This window comes from Rattus rattus, chromosome 3 (assembly GCF_011064425.1).
Source record: "Rattus rattus isolate New Zealand chromosome 3, Rrattus_CSIRO_v1, whole genome shotgun sequence".
In the NCBI taxonomy this organism is placed as follows: Eukaryota; Metazoa; Chordata; class Mammalia; order Rodentia; family Muridae; genus Rattus; species Rattus rattus.
This window is the reverse complement of record NC_046156.1, coordinates 115,471,422-115,496,831: the sequence shown is the minus strand read 5'-3', so window position 1 is coordinate 115,496,831 and position 25,410 is coordinate 115,471,422. Positions and strand designations below refer to the sequence as shown.

Genomic DNA, 25,410 nt, shown 5'->3' with positions numbered 1-25,410 from the left:
ACTAGCATTACATGTGGTTGTGAGCTGCCATGTGAATGCTAGGAATGGAACCAAGGTCCTCTAGAAGAGCAGACAGTGCTCTCAACTGCTGAGTCACCTCTTTAGCTCAAAAAATCTTTAATTATTATGGAGCTGGCAAGATGTCTTCGTGCGTAAATGCATTTGCTGCCAGATCTGAAGACCTGACGTCAATCCCTGTTGCCCATTTGATGGAAGAACTGACCTCCTCACAAGTAGCATGGAATGGCCATGCCCACAGACATACACACTTATAAATAAATACATATTTAAAAAATAGTTATGTGGATTAGTAACCTACTGGCAAAAGAAACAATCGACAGCCAGATGAGATAATCCAGTACTTCAGCACTCCAGCTCTGGACCCACTCATTCCATACCATCGGGCTCAGTGGGCAGTGTCGGAAACAACTTCACGAGAGTGCTCCAAACCAGCCCACTCTGGCTCACAGCTCCACAGTTCCTCTAACCATGGCCATGGGGGACAGATTCACGCCCTGGCTGGAACTGTTCCCTCTGCTCATCTGCTCTTCAGATTCCACCAACCACACCTACTTGACACCAATTCCCAGCACCCAGCGTCTCCCAGAATCAGACAGCATCTTTATTTCTCCTCTCCTTCCACCCTTCTTCTCTGCCTCTGCAAGGATCCAGGAGCCCACAGCTTCTCCAGCTTCTGCTAGATGTCAGCCCTGCATCACAGTAAAGGCTTCAGTCTCCTGCTACTTAGCCTTAGAATTCATTCACAATGCCGGTGGCTGAAGCTTTCTCATGCTATGGAGATGACCTGCCTACCACTCCCTCCCACACATGACCCTCAACTCACAGGAATACTTTACCACTGACACCGTGTGTATGGCCCTATCCCCTTGCTGCAGTAACTCCTTCTTCATGCTCTAACAACCCCCAATCGCGAACCCCACCAAGTTCTGAGCCTCGTGTCATTACTCTGCTCATTAGTGGCCTTAGATGCCAGCAACATCCCAGGCGAGCTTTGGCTGAATCTGAACTGTTTGTTCACCTTCTGTGCTTTGATGCTGGCATTCAGCTTTTTCAGAACTACGCCCTCCAGCTTCCAGCCCTAGCTGGGCTCCTCCCTTCAGCCTCTATTTTGCAGTAACTCAAAATTCCAGCCCACCAGCTTCAAAGCCAAGATCCCAAGAGGCAGATCTTGCTTTATTTCTGTCATCACTCTCATCCAACAAGCTCTCGGGTCAATCTGAAACCAAACTCAGAATACATGTCTACTGGGCTCTCCATTCTCCCAAGTCCAAGCACAAGTACCAGCACCTGCACACAGATGACCATACTGGCCACTTACTGCCTTCCTTGTCTTAACTTATCTATCCTCTTCTCAGGGCACCAGTGTGACCGAATGAAACCTCAAGTCAGATTATTTTTGTCTAAAGAGCTCCCACGACTTCCAATCTACTCAAAGACAACAAACACACAAACACACCTAATGTCCTTGCAACTACCTAAAGCTCTCTCAGGGTCCTAGCTGTTTCTGCCTCCTACTGTCTGCCCCTGTGAGCTCTCTTGCAGAAGAAATATTCCTTTATTCTCAGTTTTGCAGTCTCTGTGTTCCTAGACATTAAATCAACTCCCACCAAGGCTATGACCTTGTACTTGGTGTCTCCTGGGTCTGAAGCTCGTCAGATTTCTTTCTAAACATCCTAAGTAGCCATATATGAATAGAGCAGTCCTCCACTCTCTCAGCCCTAGCTCTTGCCCTGCATTGGTTTTCTATAAAACACTGTTACCTATTGTCTTAACTTGTGGGCTAATCACCTATACTTAGCTAGCAAAGATAAGCCAATAAACGGAATACTTTCCACATCTGCTAACTGCATGTCCTAGGACAGGACCTGATGCATTCCTCACACCCAAATGAATTCAAAGAGATGAATGAACCAACGTACAACGGTGGCCTCAGCAACACTGCATAACTAAGGCTGCTCTTCAGGACTGGAGTTTAGCTCCCAGCACCCACATCAACTGGCTCACAACTGTAATTCCAGCTCTAAGGGATCTTACTCCTCCTAGTCTCTTCTGATATCTACACTCATGTGGGATATACTCACACAGATACAAATACATATGCATAAAAAGTAAAATAAAGCTTTAAAAACACACACACACACACACACACACACACACACACACACACACAGATGCTGCTTAATGATTCTGGCTGTACAACATAATCCACACTGTGCCTCTCTGGGACCCCAGACATTCCATGCCTCACACCTCTCAGAGAGGCACAGTGAGATGAAGAAAGACCTCCTTAGCTGCTCTCACTTTCATTCCCTCCAGAATATGTGAATATTCTGCTTACAGCAGGGGGATGGTATAAAAGAGATCTGCTCATCAACAACTCTATAATACATATAGTTATAAGTGTAAACTGCTTATCACACAAAAGTGAAGTATTTCAGAATTGAATGTGGTTCAAACAATAAAAATTATATTGACATGGCCAAAATTAGAATGTCTTATATTAAAACAAATAGTTGGCTATTAATAGTGATTGGCTCTTAACTCTAGCAGCCACATACTGTATTCCCTCAGAAAGGTAGACAGAAAGTCAAAGTTAAAATCCGACAGAAGAACTCCCGATCTCATATGATCATTAATGAATAAAGAGCAGAGTGGGGTGGTGGGATGTGGGGCCGGCTGAGGGGGGGAGCATACCTTGATGGGTGGGAGAGGGCTTAGTAACTAGTGCTATGCCCTAAGCATGAGCCCTGGCACCACAGAAAACAAGAAAACAGGATGAAGGCTTCAGAAGACTGAGGAGATAAAATATGCAAAACAATGTGTTGGCTGTAACATAACCTGATGGGGTAAAGATACTGTGGCTCAAAAGCAAAGAAGATGGTCAAAGCATTACTGAGCAAGGTCAAAGATCAGGGCCACTAGGAGACTATGGAGAGCTCAGGTTTTCCTCTACTGGTGGTAAGAGGGGCTGGCAGGTCTAAATGAGAAGGTGACCTGACCTGATGGTCCAGGGACGCTGCTGTAGTTCTGGAAACATGGGATTTAGTGATGGTGGGAAGTGTAAACAGGAGGTGTCGGCTTAATCTTGGAGGTAGAACAAGTTGCTGACAGACTGGGCGAATGAATGAGTAAGTGACACTGACTAATCCATGACTCCCAGATTTCTAATGCAAATAATGACTTCCCTTTGAAATAGTCCTTTCTTCTTAGCTTTGCAATTATTTTCACAACAGTGGCCTATACCTCCCCATAACGATTATGTACACTCTCTCTTATGTCTATGTGTCTATCTTACCTACTCCAGGCATGGGTTAAGGTTACAGCTAGGATCCTGGCTCTCCCTAACTGTTACCATCTCTGGGCCAGCAGGGCAACCAAAGCACATTTACACCGCAGTTCTGTTACCATGGTGATGGCAAAAAGCACCAGAGAAAAAGCCGAATTGAAGCCCTGTTCAGGACATGTCTGCCACCATGGCACAGACCTCAATCCTGAGAAAACCAGAGACAAACATGGCTCTAGAACTCAGTTGCTTCAACTGTGGATTGCAACTCCATTTGGGGTTCCATAACTTTCATAACATAACTTTGATTTTTTAATATACAATAACCCAAAATTAGCTCAACATAAAATTCGGACTGAATCCAGGGTATGTCTGGCAGCTTGCCTATGCTCTGTCACATGGCTTCACAGAAGCCTTGGCTCTGAACATAGGACATGGAAACTCCACACTGTGCACACTGTTAGGTCCAAGGCCTGAAACACTCCAGCTTGGATTAATGACCACACATTATGAATCACCTTACTTCACCTTCACAGACAAAGCATTCTGCTCTTATAGAAACATGGCAGCTTAATTATGGAAAACAAAGTCTTCCCATGCTTTCCTCCTTCATTCCTTGGCATGTTATCAAATTAGGGTATCTCTGGATTGTATTTGCAACATTTGTTGGGTTTTGGGTTCTGCATTTATTTATTAAATATGTGTGTATATGTTGAGTATGTCTGACAAACACCACACACACACACACACACACAGTGCTAAAGGAAAAGAAAGAAACCTTGGAAGAGAGGTGAGCAGAGTGTGCAGAGCAGGTACAGAGAGCACTGCAGGTGCTCAGCACTCAGTGTCCAGCTTGGAGCAAGAGGACAGACATGAGGGAGAGGAAGTGGAAGGCTCCAAAGAATGGAAAGCCATCCTAGAGGAAGATGATCAAGTGGGGCTGTAGAAATGGCTCAGGGAACTAAGGATGCTCACTGATCTTCCGACGGAGTTCGGTTCCCAGAACCCACAGGGCAGCTCACAATCAGCTGTCCCTCCAACTCTAGAGGAGCTAATTCCCTCTTCTGACCTCTGTGGACACTTCATGTGCTCACAGCCACTCACAAAACTATAGGACATAAAACTAAAAATGCTTTTATAACTAAATAAACACAACTACATACACAAATATTTTAAACGACAGAGCAAAAAGTGAGAATGGTCCTGGCCTGAAAGACACCTGTACTGGCTGGTTTTGCGTGTCAACTTGACACAAGCTGGAGTTATCACAGAGAAAGGAGCCTCAGTTGAGGAAAGGCCCTCATGAGACCCAGCTGTAAGGCATTTTCCCAACTAGTGATCAAGTGGGGGAGGGCATAGCCCATTGTGGGTGGTGTCTTCCCTGGGCTGGTAGTTCTGGGTTCTATAAGAAAGCAAGCTGAGCAAGACAGGGGCAGCAAGCCAGTAAGAAGCACTCCTTTCATGGCCTCTGCATCAGCTCCTGCTTTCTGACCTGCTTGAGTTCCAGTCCTGACTTCCTTTGGTGATGAACAACAATGTGGAAGTGTAAGCTGAATAAACCCTTTCCTCCCCAACTTGCTTCTTGGTCATGGTGTTTTAGGCAGAATAGAAACCCTGGCTAAGACAATACCTGTAAAGTTTTGTAAATGAAATTATAAATTATGGTTTCACTGTGTTTAAATAGTGGACAAAAAAGACATTTTAACAGGGATCTTCAGTTTAAAAATACCTAAGAATGAAAAATGAAGAGGGTGGAGAGGTGTAGCCATTAAGAAAACGGACTATTCATGCAGAGGACCTGAGTTTGATTCCTAACACTTCACAACTAGTGGCTCATAACCACCTACTACTATAGCTCCTGGAGGCCTCACAACTTACTCTGATGCACATATACATGCACATATTTTTAATTTTCAAAGTACTTTTAAAAGAGGATGAAAATGACAATTATCCTACACAGTATTAGTTATAAAAGACAAATGATGGAAAAAATATTTTGCCATGAGCACACACAAGAGAACAAGTAAGTAGGCCTTCTGCTCTGAGCCCTCTGTTGAAGAGATGGGAGATGGGTATCTTGCCACCAAATTATCTGGATTAATGCCAATTTGCACAGCAGGTTAATAAATTAAAAATCACTACTCTAGTCTGTTCTGAATTTAAAATTAGTCTTAACAATAAAAGATTTCATTTTTCTTACTCATTCAAAGACTTCAGCCTTTCAGTTATGTTAGGGAATATTTTAGATAGGCAAGCAGCATTCTGCATTCATTAAGTGATAATTGCTTAGCAGCTGTTGACATCATGCAAAGTGCTAACTAAGCACTACAGTAGGCAGGAAAAGTTCCTCAGGCATGGATGATGTCATGGAGATGGGGAAGAGAGAGGGGAACAAAGGATGCCTGAATGAGTTAAGAGATCCCAGGTAGGAAGCTGGAGGTGACAGATGAAAGCACCAGGAAGATTCAGATGCCCCAGGACTCCTGTTCTGTTGGCTGGGGATAGGAACTGATCTCTCAGCTTGAGATATTCTTTTGCAAGTCCATAGCCCTTCATGTAACTTCCAAACTCTTAGTGCCTACAACCATGCATCCATCTTTAATATTTCCTCACAATTCTAATTCAGTTACACTTAATCTGTGATACCAGAGGGAAAGGGATACCTGCAGAGTGTCATCCAGAAATAAAGGCTTCTGGGCTCTGTGTACACCTAAATCTGAAAGACCTGGAAGACCTATCTGGGAGTTTGTAGCCTAGTGAAAGGACAGCTTCTGTCCTGCTTCTGAAGCATACAGGAGGACTGAAGCACTTCCTCCCCCTCATCCCATACCTCACTTCCTACAGAGATAGTTACCATTTGGTCAGAAATGACTAAAATTTGCTAATGGTTACAAGACTATCAGAAAGCCCAACTTACTTATCCTACCACTAGAGAAGAAGCCATGTTGAAGGCAAAACACACAGCTTTGTACTGAAAACCTGGGGTTGGGGAGAACAGAATGAAAGAAGTCAGTCAACAGTTCTCAGCATAAATAAAAAAGAAAGCATTATAAACTTAGTTCCTTTGAGTAACAAAATAGACTTAAAAGAAAAAATGTAAATATATACAGTTAATTGCAAACTAAGTAAAATGAAAAGAAATAAGCAATCGTGTTTCTGTCTGGTCAATAAGTGGAATAATCCTATGAACAGCACAGTGTGTCACATGAACACTGTAACAGCTTTTCAACCGTAATCTCTCTTCATAGAAGCAGGATGAGTATCAGAATCTAGACTGTTCGAAGGCAGGGCTGCAACCACATCACACGCTGCTTTATCTCCAGCTCAACTCCACCCAGAACTTAGCACAGCTCTGTCTGCTGATGGATGGATGGATGGATGGACGGACGGACGGACGGAGGGATGACAGATGAATGAATGAATGAGAAGGGAACTTTAGACTACATCTGAGAAGCAGCACACCATGTCTGAGGGAAAAGGAGCTGCCATGTGCAACTTGAATAAAAGTCACTCCAATAAAACCAGCTATGCATCACCTCATGTAAGATTTAACTAGCAGTACTGCACAGTGTGGTCATGGACTGAGAGTAAAATATAAGGAAAAAGTTAAAAAGTAGAACTGAGGGGGAAAGTCAAGTAGATGAAAAAGTAGATGAAAAAGTTCATGACTGAGTCTCTCCTCAGCCTGTTCCCCAGCTAAGACTTCTCTTCAAGGGCAGATTGCTTCCCTGCTTCATGTGTATTCACAAAGCCACAAATATTACCAAGGTGTATATGTTAAGAAATGCTATAAAAGCTGGCTTTGATTTTATCAAAAGGAAAACATATGATTCTATTTCTCTAGGCTTAAATTTATGTTTCATTTAACTCTTCAACAATTATCTACTTTTACACCGTGCTGGTTAGTCTCTGTCAAGCTGACACAAGCTACAGTCATTGAAGAGGAGCGAACCTCAGCTGAGAAAATGTCTCCATAAGATGGCTACAGGCAAGCGTGTCTTAATTAGTGACTGAGGGGGAGGGCCCAGGCCATTGCAGATGGGGCCATCCCTGTTCTGGTGGTCCTGGGTTCTATAAGAAAGCAGTTTGAGCAAGCCATGATGAGAAAGCCAGTAAGCAGCGCTCCTCAGCGGTCTCTGCGGCAGCTCCTGCCTCAGGTTCCTGCCTTGTTTGAGTTCCTGTCCTGACTTCCTTTGGTAAATATAGTGTTTCATCACAGCAATCCTAACTAGTAACCAGAAATAGGGCCTACTCCTTAACTGTCTACTTTTAACTCTCCCCAAATATAGTAACTGTTTAGAAACAACAGCTTTCTCCTGGGTGATTATCAAATGGTGTCTATTCATGTCCAAATCTAACACATGCTCCAATACATTTTTCTGAAGAGTTCATTTAAAGTGGGTTGTCCACTTTGTACTGATGTAACAAAATACCATAGTGGGAAGGGTATAAACAATGGCTTTACTGGGCTTACAGTTCTAAAGGGTAGGAAACCCAAAATGGAGGAGCTTTAGCTCATGGAGCACTTCTCGCTAGATGACTGGGTAGAAAGTCAAGCAAACAAACACACAGGAAGTATAGGTGGCACCACTAAGGGACTGGCACCCCTGTCAATCAGAAGGGCAGTGTGGGTATTGTTTTCATCCAAAGCCCTAACTTGGCTCCCTTCCCTTCAATTAGTTAATAACTCCAAATCAGGCAGAAAAATAGTTACAGAATGAGAGAAAATTTCCTGTTTTCAGGAAAATCAATGATATTATGAAGAAAGAGTTGTTTGGGATGAGATTCTATAAAAATAAGCACACAACAAGAGTTTGTACTCTTAAGTATCAGATTCTATACTCTAGAAGTGATTCTTCATGATGTTACCCAAATAGCTTATGAAATTATTTAAAACAAATTACATTAATTATTAATAGTATCCTTCAGAAAAGGCAGTAAGGGGAAGGGGGGTGTTTATGTACAGCCTATAAGCTGTGCTTCAGGCAACAGCACTGATCATACAAAGTTCCCACACAAAGTGCCCTCCACCAAACCTACAACCTGACTGAGTCTGTGTCATAGGCTTATCCTGATTTCCTCAGCAGCCTACAGGCAATAGCCCTGAATCTGATGGCTAACAGAAGACTTGTCCAGGGTCTTACCAGACTGTATTTACTCAATTAATGGTCTAGAACATCACACCTCTCAAACCCCACCCTCAAGCTGACTCTCGTAGTTTAACTACTCACCTTCAACCATCCTGGTCATACTACCTGTACTCACTACTTTCTATTACTGTGATCAAATACCTAACAAGAACCAGCTTAAGAGGAGAAGGGCATGGCATCAGTAACTTGAGGTCGTCAGTGTGTCCACAGTCAGAAAACAGAGAGCTGAGAGGAAATGGGGTGGGCTACAAAATTCAAGGCCTGCCCCTAGTCACCAACTTCCTCCAGTTGGGCTCCATCTCTAGGGCTGTGCCCAGCTGCACATCAAGCTTTCAAACTCATGAGTCGATGGGGGCATCTCCCATGCAGACCCTACTCTTCCTGTTACTCTATGGGTCATTGGAACATGGTACTAAACACACCTCCAGGCTCTCCATCTTCTCCACTCACAACCTCTGTTATTCATCAAGTTCATCAAACAATCCAGTTACAATTATATGTGTGTGTGTGTGTGTTTGAGATAATTTTATATATATATATATATACACATATACATATATATATACACATATACACATACATATATATATATAAATACTGATATATATATATCAGTATTTAACTTCCCAACCTGTACAACCTTTGGTAATTTCCTTCTGCTTTCTCTGTTTCCTCATCAAGAAAATAGAATGAAGGTTCCCACATCACAGAATTCCTAAGAAAATTACATGGCTTAATATTTGTAACCCTCATCATAACAACCCCACACTTTATTATCATTATCAAGTACTTTCAGTATCACCTGCACAAGTTTTAGATTTCAGCACATAAAAGCAAACATTGATTCAGGAGAGACTTTGCAAATCCCTCCTCCAGACACAAACCTCTCAGGCACCAGAGCGCAGGGTGCCGAACACACAACTGGTTCTGGAGGAACGAGGCAGTGTGGAGAAACAGGTACATAGGGAGATGAGCGATTGAGGCTGAAGTGAGGCAGAGAGGACAATGTGCCAGCTTCTAAATGAGGAGAGACTGAGAAGCAAAATTTGTCTCCAAGGATTGGCATTTCCTGGAATGCAGCTTTGCATCTGAAACCATTTTCAAAAGCAACACGCTCACTTCCACCCACCCGTCTATTACATAGAGATTCTTAAATAAATGAGTGAGACAATGTTGTCTTCAACACTCAAAACTCTTAGATGGTTCCAACGTTCGCTATTTTATAAATATCACCACAGGGCACTCAACTTTTCTATTGGTTAATAAGAGAATAAATCCCACAACAGGAGCAAATCTCCTAAGGACTCTGTTTTAGACAAAGTACATCTCTTATTTAAAGAAACTATAAATACCACAATGGATAAAAGGTAGCCTCGCTGAAATCTGACCCCAGAGTCCCAGTGGCTAACTGCTGTGCCTTATTAGAAACCCGCTTACCACCTACAGGCACTGTAGAAGAAAAGCAGCGTTCTGCTATTAAGCCAGCAACATTAAGCTTCACTTTTAAGCCACACACTAGGCAATGATCCAAAGCTTGAGTTTGGTTCTCCTTAGGTCACTAAGGAGTTGTACTGATGAACAGTGATATGAGCCCAACAACTGAGCAGGGTAGTGTAGTCAAGGTATCTCAGACCTCGATGCACAGCAATGCAAGCATGCAAGCTACCTTCCCACTGTTACCTTTTAAATGCTTCCGCTGGGTTCCTCTCACACTCTCCGGGCTCTAGGAGACTTTGGACGGCTGGATCTCTTAGCTTGTCCTCATAACCTTGGAGGAGTCCGCTTTGGCAGATCTGGGCTACCAGACCTCTGATAAACCCCCCGACACACAGTGTGTCCGAGTCCTGGGCTTTGCAGAAGTGGAAAGCCAAAGCCTGCCGATGCAGACCTCTCTGCAGGCTGGCGGGGGAACTGGGCCACAGGAGCTCAGTGCACAGGGCTGTCTTCCCACTGCCAGGCCCTCCGACCAGCAACACGCCCCAGGAGGCTCCCTTTCCAGAGAGGGCACTAGCATTATTCCCAGCATCCCCGACCAGGGACTGTGCATTGGCTGCACTGAAACAGCGGCTTGATTTCTCCTGGAGGCAGTGCTGAAGTTTGTGGAAAACCCATTCCCGACAGTAGAACTGCTTCCCTTGCAGGAGACTCGTCTGGGCCATTTTGCAGACTTTCTCTTCCCAAGGATTAGTCATAATAGGCTTTGTTTGTTTTGTTTTGTTGTTTTTTTCTTAAATCTTCAGTGTGGGCTAGGATCCAGATACACTACCACAGGCTTCACATCCATTCGGGCATAACTTCTATGTGAGTTAGCTGGGAATGACCAGTTACGGTGAAATTCAACAGTCTCAGAGTTCACTTGGCAAAGGAATGTGCATGTCTTTATTTGGTTCCATAGCCTTCATTAGCAAAGGATCTATTTATTTAATTGTCAAGCAGGATGTAAAAATGGCTTGTCCGGAAGCTGGGCAACACCATTCCTGGATCTGTTGGGGTCACAGAACTCTGTGGCTCAATCTGGAGTTCATGTGATGGTAGATACTTCAAGTACACAAATGAGACAACACATCTGGAAAACAGAAGAGAATAACCAGCGCTTGGGTCTGTGGAAAACGCCCCCACAGCACTGCAAGCTTCAGTGTTCTATCTGAAAACGAGATGCAGAAAAGCCATCCATTACGTTAAGTGGCACCAGAGAGATTGCATTTAGACAGGATGTAGGTAGCGCGGTGTCTCTCCCGCTGAAGGATGAGCATTCCGAGCCCAGAGCCTAGCTCTTGCCAGTTTCAGACATCTGACCGCTGCCAGGGAACTGTTTCAAATTAGAGTCTCTTATGTGGCAAAAATCACAAACCTCTGTTGACACCTTCTTAATGGAAAACATTCATAAAATAAATTTTTCGAGATGACAGATTCTTAATAGACCTGTTTTCAGGTGCCTCGGTGTTCCTGTGCCCAGGTAGTCAACAATTCCCCAAACTAAAATGAAGCAAATAAAAATGTCTTTAGTTCAAAACACCATGTTAAAACCTATTCGTTACAACTCACCCCAGAAATCACTTTCAAAAAAGTTACATGGCTACCCCTTAAATAAACCCATTTTCCTTTTCATACTTTTTTCTTCCCCCATGAGTATGCTTCTAAGACAGATTTTTTTTTAACAGAATTAACCCAGATTTTGAAAGCCTCACTGTCGAAACGGAAACAAAATGGTACTTTATGCCACCTACAGCAACACCCTGGATTTCAGCCTGAAAGCCCTCGCAGTGTAGCTGTGCAAGAGCGCCACTGAGGCAGCTCAGGCACCCCGTCCGGCGGGGGTTCTTTGTTGATAGTTTACAGACCCTAGGGAAATCAAGGGGCTGCGGTTGCACCGGACCTGTTCCCGCAAAAGGCCGGCTGTGCCCCAGCAGGCAGTCCCCACTCAGGCCCAGGAGGACGCCTGCTTCCCTGAATGCTTGCTGCCGCCGCTCCAGCCCCGGCTCAGCTGACAGACAAAGGCTCCGAACGAGGTGCTGCCCGGTGCGGCGCGAGCAGGGCGCGGCCCAGGTCCCGCCGCGGGCGCCGCCTCCAGTCCCGGGAATCCAGTGAGGGTCTGACCTGCCCGGCCCCAGCTCCGCTACAGAGGCCCCTCCACCCGGCCTGCTGCCCGCCGTTACCTCAGTCCTTTCAGTTCCACGCTCCCGGGATCCCCGCAGCCGTTCTGCCGCCCCGGCCCCCGGTGCGCTCAGCCTCGCACCAGCCTGCGGCTCCCGACCGCCGCCAGCCCGGCCGCCCCGCACAGCGGCGCTCCGCCCAGCCCCCACAGCCGCCACCGCCGCCGGCGCAAAGACTGTCTCAGCCAGCACCACAGCCCCGCCCTCCGCGCAAGCCCCGCCCATACAGGGCCTTCCCCGCGCAGGCCACGCCCGTCACCGCCCCCGTTGCACGCAGACCACGCCTCTCAAGGACCACGCCCCTCCTATAGGTCACGTCCCGCATAGACCCCGCCCCTCCCAGTTAAGCCCCACTCTATTGGCTCGCCTTTCGCAGGTCCTGCCCAATCGTTCTTTTTCTACATGCCCCGCCCAGCTCATAGCCCCGCCTAATCTGCCCTGCCATTCCTCTCTGGCCCCCGCCCCGCCCCGCCCCGCCCCGCTCCCAGTCCCCAGTCCACCGCACCGGCGTAGAACCTGGTCGCTGTGTGGCGGTTGACTCTGTGCTGGGTGGTGTCCTATACCCCAAGCTCGGCTCTGTGGCCGCTTTGTGCAACTGGTCCTTGAGCTTTCCCGAGAAAGCTAAACTGCGAGGGGCTCCGTGCCTAGCTAGAAAGGCGGCTCAGTTCGGCCGGCTCAGGCTGAGGGGCGGGGCGTTACTTCTTGTTCGCTTAACTCCCAACACCTGTAGTGCCTGGCACCTTGTCCAGGTTGCAAGTGAACCTGCAGAAGAGAACGTTCTCCAGAGCTGCATGAAGGCTGATTTTTATAAAGCTAAATTTGGGTTAGTTTCTGCTTCAACTGCTTTAGTCATTACTTAGTCTGTGTCTCCAACAGCATAGGGCAAGACGGTAAGTGGAGAGATTTTAATATATATGTAGACTAGTTTGTTTTAATTTGTACATATAATTTTCATTAAACCACTTCCTAAGTTAATTAATGGAGTAATTTTGGCCTGGACCTGAAGGTAGAGAAACCTGGTTTAGTTAGCCATCTCCATTGATATGGAACAGTTTGAGAGTCAGAGTTTGTATGTAGCCTTGGCTAGATCTTGCCTCTACCTCACAAGTGCTACGATTACAAGGCATTGATCATGCCTGCTGAAAGACTGTCATCAGCTATGACTGTCATTAATCTTCAGGTCCGTTTGAATATTAATTTTTCATTTAGCTCACAACTCACCTATCTTGTTTTCCTAATAGAAACTCTAACAATAGCTTACATACAATTTTGTCCAATTCATATTTATCAATCACATAAATACTAGAAATAACATTAGCTTATTATTTACTCTTGGTATATACATTAGATTTACTATGAAACAGGGTCTCACTGGGCAGCTCTGGAGGGCCTGTACTTTCTGTGTAGACCAAGATAGCCTCAGATTCATAGGGATCTGCCTGCCTTCACCAGATCAGCACTGAGTGTTGAGATTAAAACTGGGTGCCACCAAGCCTGTTGGTTCACACACATTGTTTAGTTTCTTAGAAATATTTCTCTAACAGAAGACCCTCTAACAGAAGATCTTTCTTGAAAAAGACATTTTAGAAACAGTGTTCCTTATTTTAGTTTACTAATAAATGTTCTTAATGTTCATAAATTTGAAATTATTCACACCTTCAAACATATTTTACACCCCGTAGACTAATTTGTTCTTTTAATTTAAGTTTTATTGATTTTTTTTTCATTTCCCTATTAGAGGTAAGGTCCCTATTTAGTTCAAAGCACACTGGCTGAAGAAAGTCGTCTCCATTTCTGATGCCTTTATTTGAAAACTATTTCATTCCAAATGTTTTCATAGATTGTTTCTTATCCATATTCACAGTTATATATTTCAACAAATATGGTTGAATAAAAACCCTTAGTTTTAACTTTTGTTTATATTAATGTTTTAAGCAGATGTATATGCTGCAAAGTTATATTTCTTCTCATTTTAATCATTTATATATAAAATAAAGTTTCATCCAGTTAGGATCAGCACCTCCAACCCAAAGTTTCACCCCACAAACTATTAAAAAGCACAAAAAAAGGTTCAAATTGGGGTTTTTGTGTTTATACTCTTACAATAACACGTGTTTGTTCTTTTCTATGGCAGTGAAAAATATCTATTTTTTACCTAAGCACCCAATTTCAGTCACTTCAACAAGCAGAGGCCACAAACATGAAAGCCTGAGATTTTAGAGATTTTAAGCAGATGTTTTGAAAATGCAGAGGACTTCTGCTAGTGCTCTTGCGGAAATCTGGGGTTTGGTCACAAAGCCAAGCCTTACGGAGTTGGGCTTCTTCAGGTGATGGCACAGATTTGAAGAACCCTGCCTTATGTGTGCTTCCTTACCAGATGACATGGCCGTTACTGCACATATTCCAGAGAGCTTACATTTGATTCCCACTGAATCTCAGGAAGGCACACATTGCACAGGTCCCAAGTGTGGGAGACAGTGGCTGACCACAGCATAAAACAAGTTCACAAATATATAGCCACACTGCGTCGTGTGTGTGTGTGTGTGTGTGTGTGTGTGTGTGTGTGTGTGTGTGTGTAAGAAAGCACTAGCCATTCCTGTGAAGTTATATTTCATGTTTTGAGATAGCTCACCATTCTAGAAAGAAAAGTGATTTTCTTGTAGAAGGGCTAGAGAAGAAATTACCCCAAGAGGCATTACCTATTTCCCCACAAATTTAAAGAATTCTACACAGATTATGCCACACAGCACTCAACAGGGCAGAGGCTGGGAGTAATGAAGGTGCCCACCCATCCCACATGACTGTTAATGTTGCTGTTAGCACAGGTATGATTTGCACAGGTACGGGACATACTGGTTATGGCGAGTGAACTTGACAGAAATGGAGCACATAGGAAAGATTTCACCACGGAAGAATATGGTAGCTCATGTCTAGAGTTCCAGGACACAGAGCTTAAGACAGGAGGATTACTGAGAGTTCTAGGCCAGTCAGGGAACTGTAGTAAGACACTGCCTCAAAAGACCAAGACAAAGGGACCTGAGCTTAATAAAAACATGTTGTCACTGTCCTCCTGAGTACCTTTTAGAGTAGCGCCCATATAAGCTCTACCTACTAAAGGTACTTTGTTGCCTGCTGTGTTCTAGAAAACACACTGAAAGTAGCTTTTGCTTGTAAGACACAAGAGGAAAAGGTGTTTTCCCTCGAAGGATGGGAGAGACCCCCAGATAAGTTGTTTTGTGGAATGCTAGGCCAGCAGGGTGAAGACCTAAGTACAGTTAAGCAGCTGACTGCAAAGCTAGACAGAGCATAAGCTGTCAGAAGACCCTACTGTTACACCCACTATAGGCTGAGTAGTGTGCATTTAGAGCTCACCCTTGTCCCCCCTCTCAGAGGCAGAGAGGAATTTTTAAACAAGTTACCGTCCTCTAACAATGTGTCAAGCACTGACCTTGCATGCATGTTTAGTGATCTTCTAACTTCAACCTCAAAGTCATCCTCCACCTTCACAGAGGAGTCTCATCTGTTCATAAGCATCCTCTGAGCCACAGCTTAAATATCTGAGAACCTTGGAGAGCAACTAAGTAATAAGTGACCCCACCTTCATGAGTCCTTTGTGGCCTGTGCCATATGGTCATATAGAAACATAGCAATAATCACCCAGAATTAGACCAATTTGAAACTAATGTTAAGTGCCATCTGTTAAGGTAAACTTCTGTAACTTTATTATGTCTGCTACACATCCTCCAGTGAGACGGCAAGGAAACTGGCTAAATTAATCACTTCATTAGCTTGCGTGTAATTTGTTAACGTGAACGTTCTCAGGGAAATGAAAGTCACTGTTTAATCACTTGTCCTCAGGCGTCTGTGATCCCAGCAGCACACCTCACTTTTTCTTGCTCCAAACCACTGCTATCTGCTGAACCACACTGATAACTTCAGGATGGTAGCTTGCCTTCACTAGGCAGACCAACATGACTTGCTAGAAAGCACAAGGGTAAACTGAAGCTGGCATCTGAGAGTCACAAATCTAGTAGGACATTCTCCTCAAGGGCAGGAGAGATGGCTCTGAAGAGTTGAGTGTTTGCAGAGAATTGAGTTCAGTTCCCAGAACCTAAAATGGTTAGCTTATAACCTCTAGTTCCAAGGAGGTCCTACCCCTCTCTGACTTCTGCACTTGATCTTAGCCAAAAGGCCGAGAATCGATCCTCTCTGACTTCTGGAGACACCTACAGTCACATACACATACCTACATGTACACACACACACACACACACACACACACAACGTGCACAAATGCTCTATTACATAATAATGATTAAAAAAAGACTTAAGAGAGCAGACATGTTATTAAGGTCTCAAGAGGCTCCTATACAGCACTGACTGAGGTGCACCGTGATGCTGGTGCACAGGGCAGAACCAGCCTGCACAGCAGGAGGCCTGCCCCTGCGACACTGTCTGGACAGTGTGTTCCTCTTTGTTTCAAGTTAGGCTGGCTGTTTGCTAGCCACCAAGATGTAATCCACAATTTTCTTAAGTCACTCGAGTGAGGTGCCTATATTTTTGATTAGCCTGGTTTACTTTCCTTCTTTTAAGGGTGTGTTAAAATTTCCTTTTACTTCCATTGAACGTTGCCTAAGCTTGTTCTGTTGTGAAGAATCCTTCTGGCAGAAAAAATGTAATTGAAATTCCAAGTCAACATGGAGTTGGTTAAAGAGCAGAGCCTGACCAGTGTGGCTATGAAACACTGTCCTGTCAGTGGTGGCTTCGATGGCAGGACATAAAAAATGTTCCACGAGTGCAAAGATTCCTGTTCTTCAAAGGGGAGGCAAAAATGATAATCCCCCTGCCCCAACCCCAGCTACCTGTGTCTCCTAGGTAGCTGTCAAGATGCACCCTGCACCCTGCCCCCTGCAGTGGGTGTCCTTAGACAGTCTTCTCGATGTATCCTGTTGTCCACATTAGAATGTGACAGACATGAGAATACACGAGTTCCAGGCCTGGATTTTCCACATTTAACAACCATCATGAAGGGGGAAGAGGGGGAAGAGCCATCATAAAGGGAGGTGGGGGGGGGAGGTCAAAGAACCATCATGAAGAAAGTCATTACCTAATCTGAGAGGCTATGCCAATCCCTTGGGGCCAGCAAGGACAGTCCCAGCCATGCTAGGAAACACTGATGTCCCAATGTCACCACCTCCAGCACCACGAACTACAGTGTGTCCAGTGCCAGGATTGCTATCTGAACCTGTGAAGTCCCAGGAACTCCAGGGCTAACAGATTGACCGCAGTGTCAGAGCTGTACCCTGCTGGGTGATGAGAGAAGCCATAGAGCGACCCACAAACACAGGTCGAACATAACTCAGAATCTGGAATAGAAAATGCTCCAAACTTGAAAAGTGCTGAAGCCTCTTCATGAGTGGGAAACTCCGCCTGTGACTTCACAGGCTGAGTCCCAGTCACAGGTCAGCATCGCTGAGAAGATGGGATAAAATCATATCTAGCTATGAGTAGAAAATGTGTATGAAACAAATGAATTTTGCATTTATATCATTAGCTAGGTTTTTTTTGTTTTGTTTTGTTTTGTTTTTTGTTGCTCCACAAAATAACTGTCACTGTGGGTGGCAAGCTCAACCTGATGGGGATCCTGAACTGTACACAGGGGGAGCACGAGCTGAACACGTGTGTTCTACAAATCAACACCCAACCAAATAGCCGCATATCCTCACCTCATGCTAGAAAGTGGGTCTTATAAATTTGGCACTTTCGAAAATTAAATTATTTTAAACTAATAAGGTTAAACTCAACTAATTTTTTAAACTCTGGGTACTGGTTGGAGGATATTCCATCAAACAAGAGTCAGACTTTTAATTTATAGTGTTAAAAATTAAACAATATGTACCGAAACCTATTAAGATAAATGTTCTTCAAAGGTAATTTACTATATGACATAATAGTTGGCACTGGCTGTATCTTCCCCAGGTAAGTTTGTTATTTGATATGATCTTGGTGCTGTGAGCATGTATTATAACGCATGGTAGTTTAATTTGGCTGCGTTTCAAGTAAAATGAATGGAGAGTGTTTTATCCCTTATGTTCTTATATGCATTCATTATTTGCTTCCGGAAGATCTTAGGAAAGTCACACGCTCGCACAAGCAACTGGCACTTTCCAGTGATTGATAAGATACACTGTGCTTTGCATGTGTCCACACAGCAGGCTAGAAACTCTCACACAGTTCCTGACTGTCCAGAAGAACAAGGTGCTACCACTTGATAAGGCAGGCCAGAGCTGCAAGAAAACACTGCAATCAAAGTGCGCCCTCAGGACAAAGCAGAAACCAAAAGTTCATTGCAGGGAACTGTCCTAATTTGCTTTCTGATGCTGTGGTAAACACTGACCAAAAGCTGCTTAGGGAGGGAAGGGTTTATTTGGCTTATAGTCCATCTTGAAAGGAAGCCAGGGGCTGGGGATTTAGCTCAGTGGTAGAGCGCTCCACCTAGGAAGCGCAAGGCCCTGTCGGTCCCCAGCTCCGAAAAAAAAAAAAAAAAAAAAAAAAAAAAAAAGAAAGGAAGCCAGGGAAACCTGAAGGCAGAAACTGAAGCAGAAACCCTGGAGAAATGCAGCTTACTGACTTGCTTCCCAGTTTTGTTCAGTTCCCTCCCCATCTCTTTTAATTAAATCTTTTTAAAAAATCTGTATGAGGATCTGCCTGCGTGTGTCTGTGCACCATGTACAGGCAGGGCTCTGGCAGGATGCCAGCAGAGGGCATCAGCACAGGGACTGTGGGTGCTAAGGATTGAACCTGGGTTATGTAGACCAGGTCCACCTGCTTAGGAATGGTATTGCCCACACGTGGGCTGGGCCCTTGTGTATCAATCAGCAATCAAGAAATGTCGCACAGTTATGGCCAAGGGACAGTCTGATGGAAACAGTTCTTTAGTTGAGTTTCCTCTTCCCAGTTGTGTCAAGTGGATGACCACAATTAGCCACCACAGGAGTTATCAGAGGGAGTGCCCATAAAGGAGACACTGCACACAAGTGAAACATCCCAGTTTCCACCACAGGAGCCTGACCAGTTTCAGGAAGTCTCTGTAGAGTTCTGAACAAGGAGATGGCAGCAGGAGGGTTTAGTGCAGCTCTGTGGGCTCAGAAACAGCAATGGCCACAGGCAGGGAAGGGACAGGGACCCAGGGAGCTAGGCGGGAAGCCTGGTTAGCTGCCAGCAGGAAATGGGACAACATCTTTAGGATATTAAAATCTCCCAGTCACAGGAAGGAGTCTGAAACGGAAGCTGGAGTCCCACAGCCAGCACCTTGACTTGGACTTCATAAACCTAGAGTCATCTGAGTCTGGCCAAAACTGTGGGATGGTAAGCAGGTGTTATTTTAAAATTCTGAGTCTTTGTTAACATGTTTGCCCACCATAGGAAATCAATAGAACTCAGTACCACAAGGCCATCATAGCAAATTCTCAAATACGTGAGAGGGACTGGCTGGGGCGGGGTGAGGGTGGGGTGAACAAAAGCCACTGAAAATTTAAAGAATAGAAAAGACTTAGAGTCTTAGAATGGTGGCTACTAGGAACACAGACTAAAACAACAACAAAACAAAAAACAAAAACCAATACAAACAAAACAAAAGCATTGCCAGAGAAGGTGTGTGAAGGCTTTAAGGAGGAACATGTTATCGGAACCAGAAGAAGGGACATTCTTGATTCACTGTGAGGTCAGGCTTGGACATTAGTTCCTGTAGCGATGTATAATGTGCAGCGTTGGCTTGGTAAGTTTGGATGCAGAGCAGCGGAGATTGCCAAGTGTCAAAGGTGAAGCCTTGCCTGTTTGCCCTTTGCTTTAGTTTCCAGAACAGCTCAGGAAAAGACTGTGAAAGGCTATCAGACACTTGATGGCTCAGGAATCCCCCAGCTTCATAACTGGGGCTCAGACAAAGACTGAATGCGTGGCCGACCATTTTCTGAAACCCCAGCAAGAGTAAAGAGCCTGAGAGCCAACAAGACTGAAGGTAGCCTTGAGGCCGTCAGTCAAAGCCACGCACCCCTAGGTAGCTTTGCCACCATCCCTCCCAGTCCCAACAGAAACCACAAAGAACACAGCTGTCTCAGAACACAACCTGGGAACAACACAAGAACCTCCAAATAGGATTGAGAGCGTGTCATCCCCAGGAGATTGCCCATGTTCTGAAGTAGCATAGATCAGAACCTTCCATCCCAGCAGAGATCTGAGGCTGGCAGAACCACTCAGCTGACACAAGCCACCTTTCATGGAAGAGGAAAAGGGCTCAGAGTGAAAATCCCCGAGGCCCAGGACCTAAACCACAAAGGATATTCCCAGGCCTCTGTCAGATCGGCTTTAAACTATTTCTGAATGGGAATGTTAATAATTCTATCTACCCGCTCCTCCTCCTCCTCCTCCTCCTCCTCCTCCTCCTCCTCCTCCTCCTCCTCCTCCTCCTCCTCCCTTCCCCCTCCTTTCACATTTCTTCTTTTTTTTTGTTGTTGCTGTTTGCTTGTTTGATTTTTTGAAATAAGGTGTCACTATGTAGCCCAGGTTGGCCTCTAACTCACCAAGTTCCCCGAGCCTCAGCGGATGGGATTTCAGGTGTGTGCTACCACACCCAGCTTGGATCAGTTTCCAATTGCCCTGTAACAACCCACAACACCTCCAGTGCTTATGCAGGGGGTGACTGCCCTGTAGCTCCAGGGATCCAACACCTACCTTCTTGTGGCCTTCAAGGGCATCTGCATATACAGAGCTTATGCTCACCCAGACATATACATGAAAATAAGAAAACAGCCTTGAAATGGAGAGCACAGGCCTTATCTCTGTGTGAGCACCACCTTGTTGAGTGAGCCTCATTCCCGGGATTCACCTTCGTTTACTTCACCACACCTGGACATTTAATGAATATGTGAAATTCAATGGTATGCAGAAAGTAGAACTTTTGAGACCCAAAACTAAAATATATGCATATGCATAAAGGGGCATCTTATTAATTCATGCATATGCAAAGAGGGACATCTTATCAACTCTGTAACTGTCCCTGCTGCAGTATTCCCTCTACCACAGTTTTCACCAGTATTCTCCTTGTGACTTCTGTGCTTTGTTCTACTGTGTGATTCTCTGCCTGAGCCACACTTCACATGTACAGTCTCTGACCCTCGGAACACTAGTTCTGGAGTGCATCTTGCCTCTGACTTAAGTTGTGACTTTGGCTGAGGGCTTTCTCATCCGCACTTTCCGTGGTTAAAAAGCAGAAGGCTGCATGTCTGCCACTCCAGTTAATACCGGGTATCCTTTAATGACACCTCTCTCTCATTCCCAAATGCATTCATCTGGTCCCCGATGCCCAGCTGTGCTTGGAGATAAGGCCATAGGTGGTGAATCAAGTTAACTGTGTTTAAAAGCTCTAACCCAGTAGGAATGGAGCCTCAGAAGAAGAGGCAGAGATGTTCTCATAGAGGATGGGCGACGGCACAGTGCCAACATGGCCATTGTCAAACCAAAGTCAGAGGCCTGGTCAGATGCCAAGCCTGCTGGTGCCTAAATCTTAGACTTCTGGTTTCCAGAGCCACAAGATGCACTTCTGTAGGTCATATCACCATCTGATGCTTTCTCTGGTGACAATCCTAGCAAAGGAATCCGGGGACTGCCCAGCTCTTCATAGGGAATTCATCTATTGGCTCTCAACAACAGAACAAAATCCAAACATCAAAACAGACTCAGGAACTCAGGTGGATGAGTGAAGGTAAGAACAAGTGATATTTTCCTTAACTTAAAATCTTGGGAAATATTTACTCCAAGTTCAATGTTTTCAACTTTCAAGTTCTGCCAAGTTTGTCATCTAGTTTGCCCCTCCACACTTAGAACAAAACTGCTGTCACCGATGTCACTAATGACCCTCAGTTGTGCTAATTCTCAGGCCTCCTTTGACCCTGTCTTGATGCTTCAAACATCTTTTGATCAGCTACTTTCCTGGTTGTAACAATATACCTCACCAAAGCAACAGAAGGAAGGAAGGAAGGAAGGAAGGAAGGAAGGAAGGAAGGAAGGAAGGAAGGAAGGAAGGGGTGGGTTTATGTTGGCTCACAGAGTTCACCATGGTGGGGCAAGCATGATAGTAGAAGCTCCAGTCAGAAAGCAGATGGATGTGGGTGCTCAGCTTGCTTTCTCCTTTCATTCAGCCGAGGCCTTCAAGCCACAGAATGGTGCTGCCCACTTTAAATGACCCAATCATAATCACCTTCACAGGCACGCCCAGACTTGTCTCCTGCATTTTTCTAGAGCTTGTTGGGTTGACATTCAAAGTTAGCATTAAACTTTTTCTGAGAGAGAGCCCTGCTAGTTGAGCTGACGTCTCCCGCAGTCTTCTTTTGGTCCCTCTCATCCATCACCCATGCCTTCGGCGTGATGGCTCCCAGGGTTCCACATCCCACTTCTCATCTCTGGACACGGTCACCTTCAAACATTCACCTCTGCTCTTGTCTGTAGCGAAATCTCCCCTGAACGAGCCTGCCTGGCCCAACTCTCTTCCGCACCATGACCTCTGACATTAACTTCCTCTTTGGTTTCACAAAGATTTGAAAGTCAATATATTTAGCATCAAATGCCAACGATAACTTTGAAATAGAGGAAGATATATAACAGAGATGGTGAAGATGGTAGAGTTGGGGGTAAATAGTTCTGCAGTGCAGCCTTTCTAACCAAAACAAAACAGGGCACACCGAATCTGCAAGGAAGAGACGGGAGGACTGGATGGTTGCCAGCGCAAGAAACCCCCAGTTTGTTATGCCCTTGTCTGGAAGCCACTGGGGCAGGATTTAAGATGTGTGTCCTCTCTTAGGGAGGTGGGTTCAAAGAATACCTGTGGACATTTTGAGGCTAGCTCTCATGAGTCAGTTGTTAAAGGCAGCCACTTGTCTTTCTTTTTTCATCCTTTATGTAGGGTCATCAAGTTTTTATTTTTTATTTTTTGCCTCAGTACACATTTATAGTTTAACATAATTGAATAATCATGCTTATGTAGCTTCCAAACTATGCTCATATGGGAATGTACTTGCCCTATTAAAACAAAGAGTGGAAATATATTATGTTTAAATAAGCATACGCCAATTACATGCTGATACAAATAATGTAGTTTTATAAGTTTTTTTTTCAAAGCAATAATAGGAAAGGCCATGAGAAGACTTCAGTACTCCCCCTTAACAAATCTCTTTAATGGGAGATGTAATAAGAGACAGCTGGGATCTTTGCCTGCTGGGAAATACACTCTTGTGCATTTACACATAATAGCCAAGCTGAGCACAACACGTAAAGAGTTATAACAATTTTTTCATATAGTAATTAATGTTCGGCTGCATATTACACCAAAATTTGGCAAACAGAAGCATCTTAAACATTAAGTTTCACAATGGGATCTGAGTTCATGGCAATTCACTTAACGGACTAATTCAGTTAAATCTGGTTGGACTGTCTTGCACTCTAACAGTATACTTTATTGGCATCAGTTGCTCTATCGTAAACCAGATGGGCAATTTTTCCAGGCATGATTACATAATGTTGAATTTGTATGATCTGGCAAATACTCACTGAGGTTGGTAGGCACATCCTCTTATAGAATATACAAAAAGACAAGAACCAAACCCAAGTCTTGGGATCCCCACACGTCTCATTCAGAAGAGAGGGAACGGGGCTGCCTGAGGAGAGAAGGAAGAATAAGGACTAGGCAAGATGACATGTACATATAAAAATGCCAGAAAGAAACCTTTACTTCATACACTGCTTTGTATGTAGCCTTTCATTTTAAAAAAAATTAATTAAAAAATATTGGCCACTTTGACAAAGACAGCCACTAGCATTCCGAGATAAATATAACGTGTGTGGGTGTTTTACCTGTTTGTGTACCAAGTTCACGCCTGGTGACTGAAGAGGGCGTCTGATCTCCCAGGACTGGACTTACAGACACTTGTGAGCTTTCTTGTGTGTGCGGGAAATTTAAGTCAAGTCCTTGGGAAGGGTGGCAAGTGCTCTCACCCACTGAGTCATCTCTCTAGCCCTATTCCAAGACTTTTTAGTGCAGTTCGAAAGCCTCTATTTTGCCATCAGCAATAAATCTTGCCACTTCTTTCCCTATAGATGACAGGTATATGTCTTTCCTCGTTGAGAAAACCCACACTACACTTCCCTAGATGGGATAACAAAGTGTGACTGTTGTGTTAGTCATCCTGAGAGTTCAAAGCAGTGTTCATGAAAACTGTATAGTTCAACTGACAGCTCAGAGCACACTGAGGTTACCAAAGCAACGGGCTCACACAGGTATGCAGCAGGAAATACATCCAGCTGTGAGAATTTTAGTAAAAATAACCTCTGTCCTTTGCTTGGCAGTGGCATTAAGTCAAGCCGGCTTTGTTTCTACACTCTGCCTGTGTAGTGGTGAGCTGCCGTGACTTATGGCCCCACAGTGCACTTGTCAGCCGGACCTGGAGAGGCACGGACCCCTTAGCCAACAGTTAAACAGCAGCATAGAGAAAAAGCAAATTGCCTTTTTTTATTATTTCCGTGAAGATCCCTTTAGTTTCATGGATCCCTGGCTAAATGTCTTAGAGCCTTTTAATGTGGTTTAGAGACATGTATGTGTGCATGTGCCTGCACACACACACACACACACACACACACACACACACACACACACAACTGTGGTCACCATCTTCATTAATGTCACCATTTAGCAATTAAGGCCATGGCAGTAGAGCAGCAACTCCACTTAGCTGCCAAAAGGGGTTGATCGGGCCTTATTTTAAGACAGGTTCTCACTGTGTATCCCTGGCTGGCCTCAAACTCACAGAGATTCACCTGCCTCTGTCTTCCCTGAGTTGAAAGGTGTGCACCACCACAATCCGCCAAGATGATTGGTTAAGCATTATTTCCGAGTGTCTGTGAAGGGACATCCAGAGGAGACTGGTGCCTAAGCTGGCAGACTGTTAGGGAACCATCAACCTCAGTGGATTTGGCACTATATAAAGAATTGGAATCAGACAGAACAAGAGGGCAGAAAGGATAAGTTGTCTGTCCGAATCCTGATATACTGACCCCCAGCCATAAAAAAGCATAATCTTTCTTTCCAGACTTCCTGGCCTTGGATCTGTGAGGTTTGCAACCCTCTGCAGCCATTCTATACCTTTTGTCCTTGGACTTAGAATTCCAGCATCTGGTCCTTTAGCTCATGTGCTTCAGAGGCCTTTCAACTTGGTCCAAATAACATCAGCCCGCCCCACTCTCAGATTCCAGTGCC

General features: G+C 44.6%; 1 protein-coding gene across 3 annotated transcripts in view; it reads right to left on the bottom strand.

Annotated features, from left to right (window-relative positions):
• Positions 1–12,291, bottom strand: part of Ankrd50 (ankyrin repeat domain 50) — a 34,318-nt gene extending 22,027 nt beyond the window's left edge. Inside the window, exons 1-2 of one of the 3 annotated variants that reach the window (XM_032898474.1) lie at positions 12,111–12,291; positions 10,135–11,430 (exon numbers count right to left, since the gene is read on the bottom strand). In XM_032898474.1, coding sequence (XP_032754365.1) covers positions 10,135–10,646 — 512 coding nt within the window. In that variant the 5' untranslated portion in view covers positions 10,647–11,430; positions 12,111–12,291. The remainder of the gene's footprint in view (positions 1–10,134; positions 11,431–12,110) is intronic. The other 2 variants (XM_032898475.1, XM_032898476.1) reach the window with 2 other exon arrangements.
• Between the last annotated feature and the right edge of the window lie 13,119 nt (positions 12,292–25,410).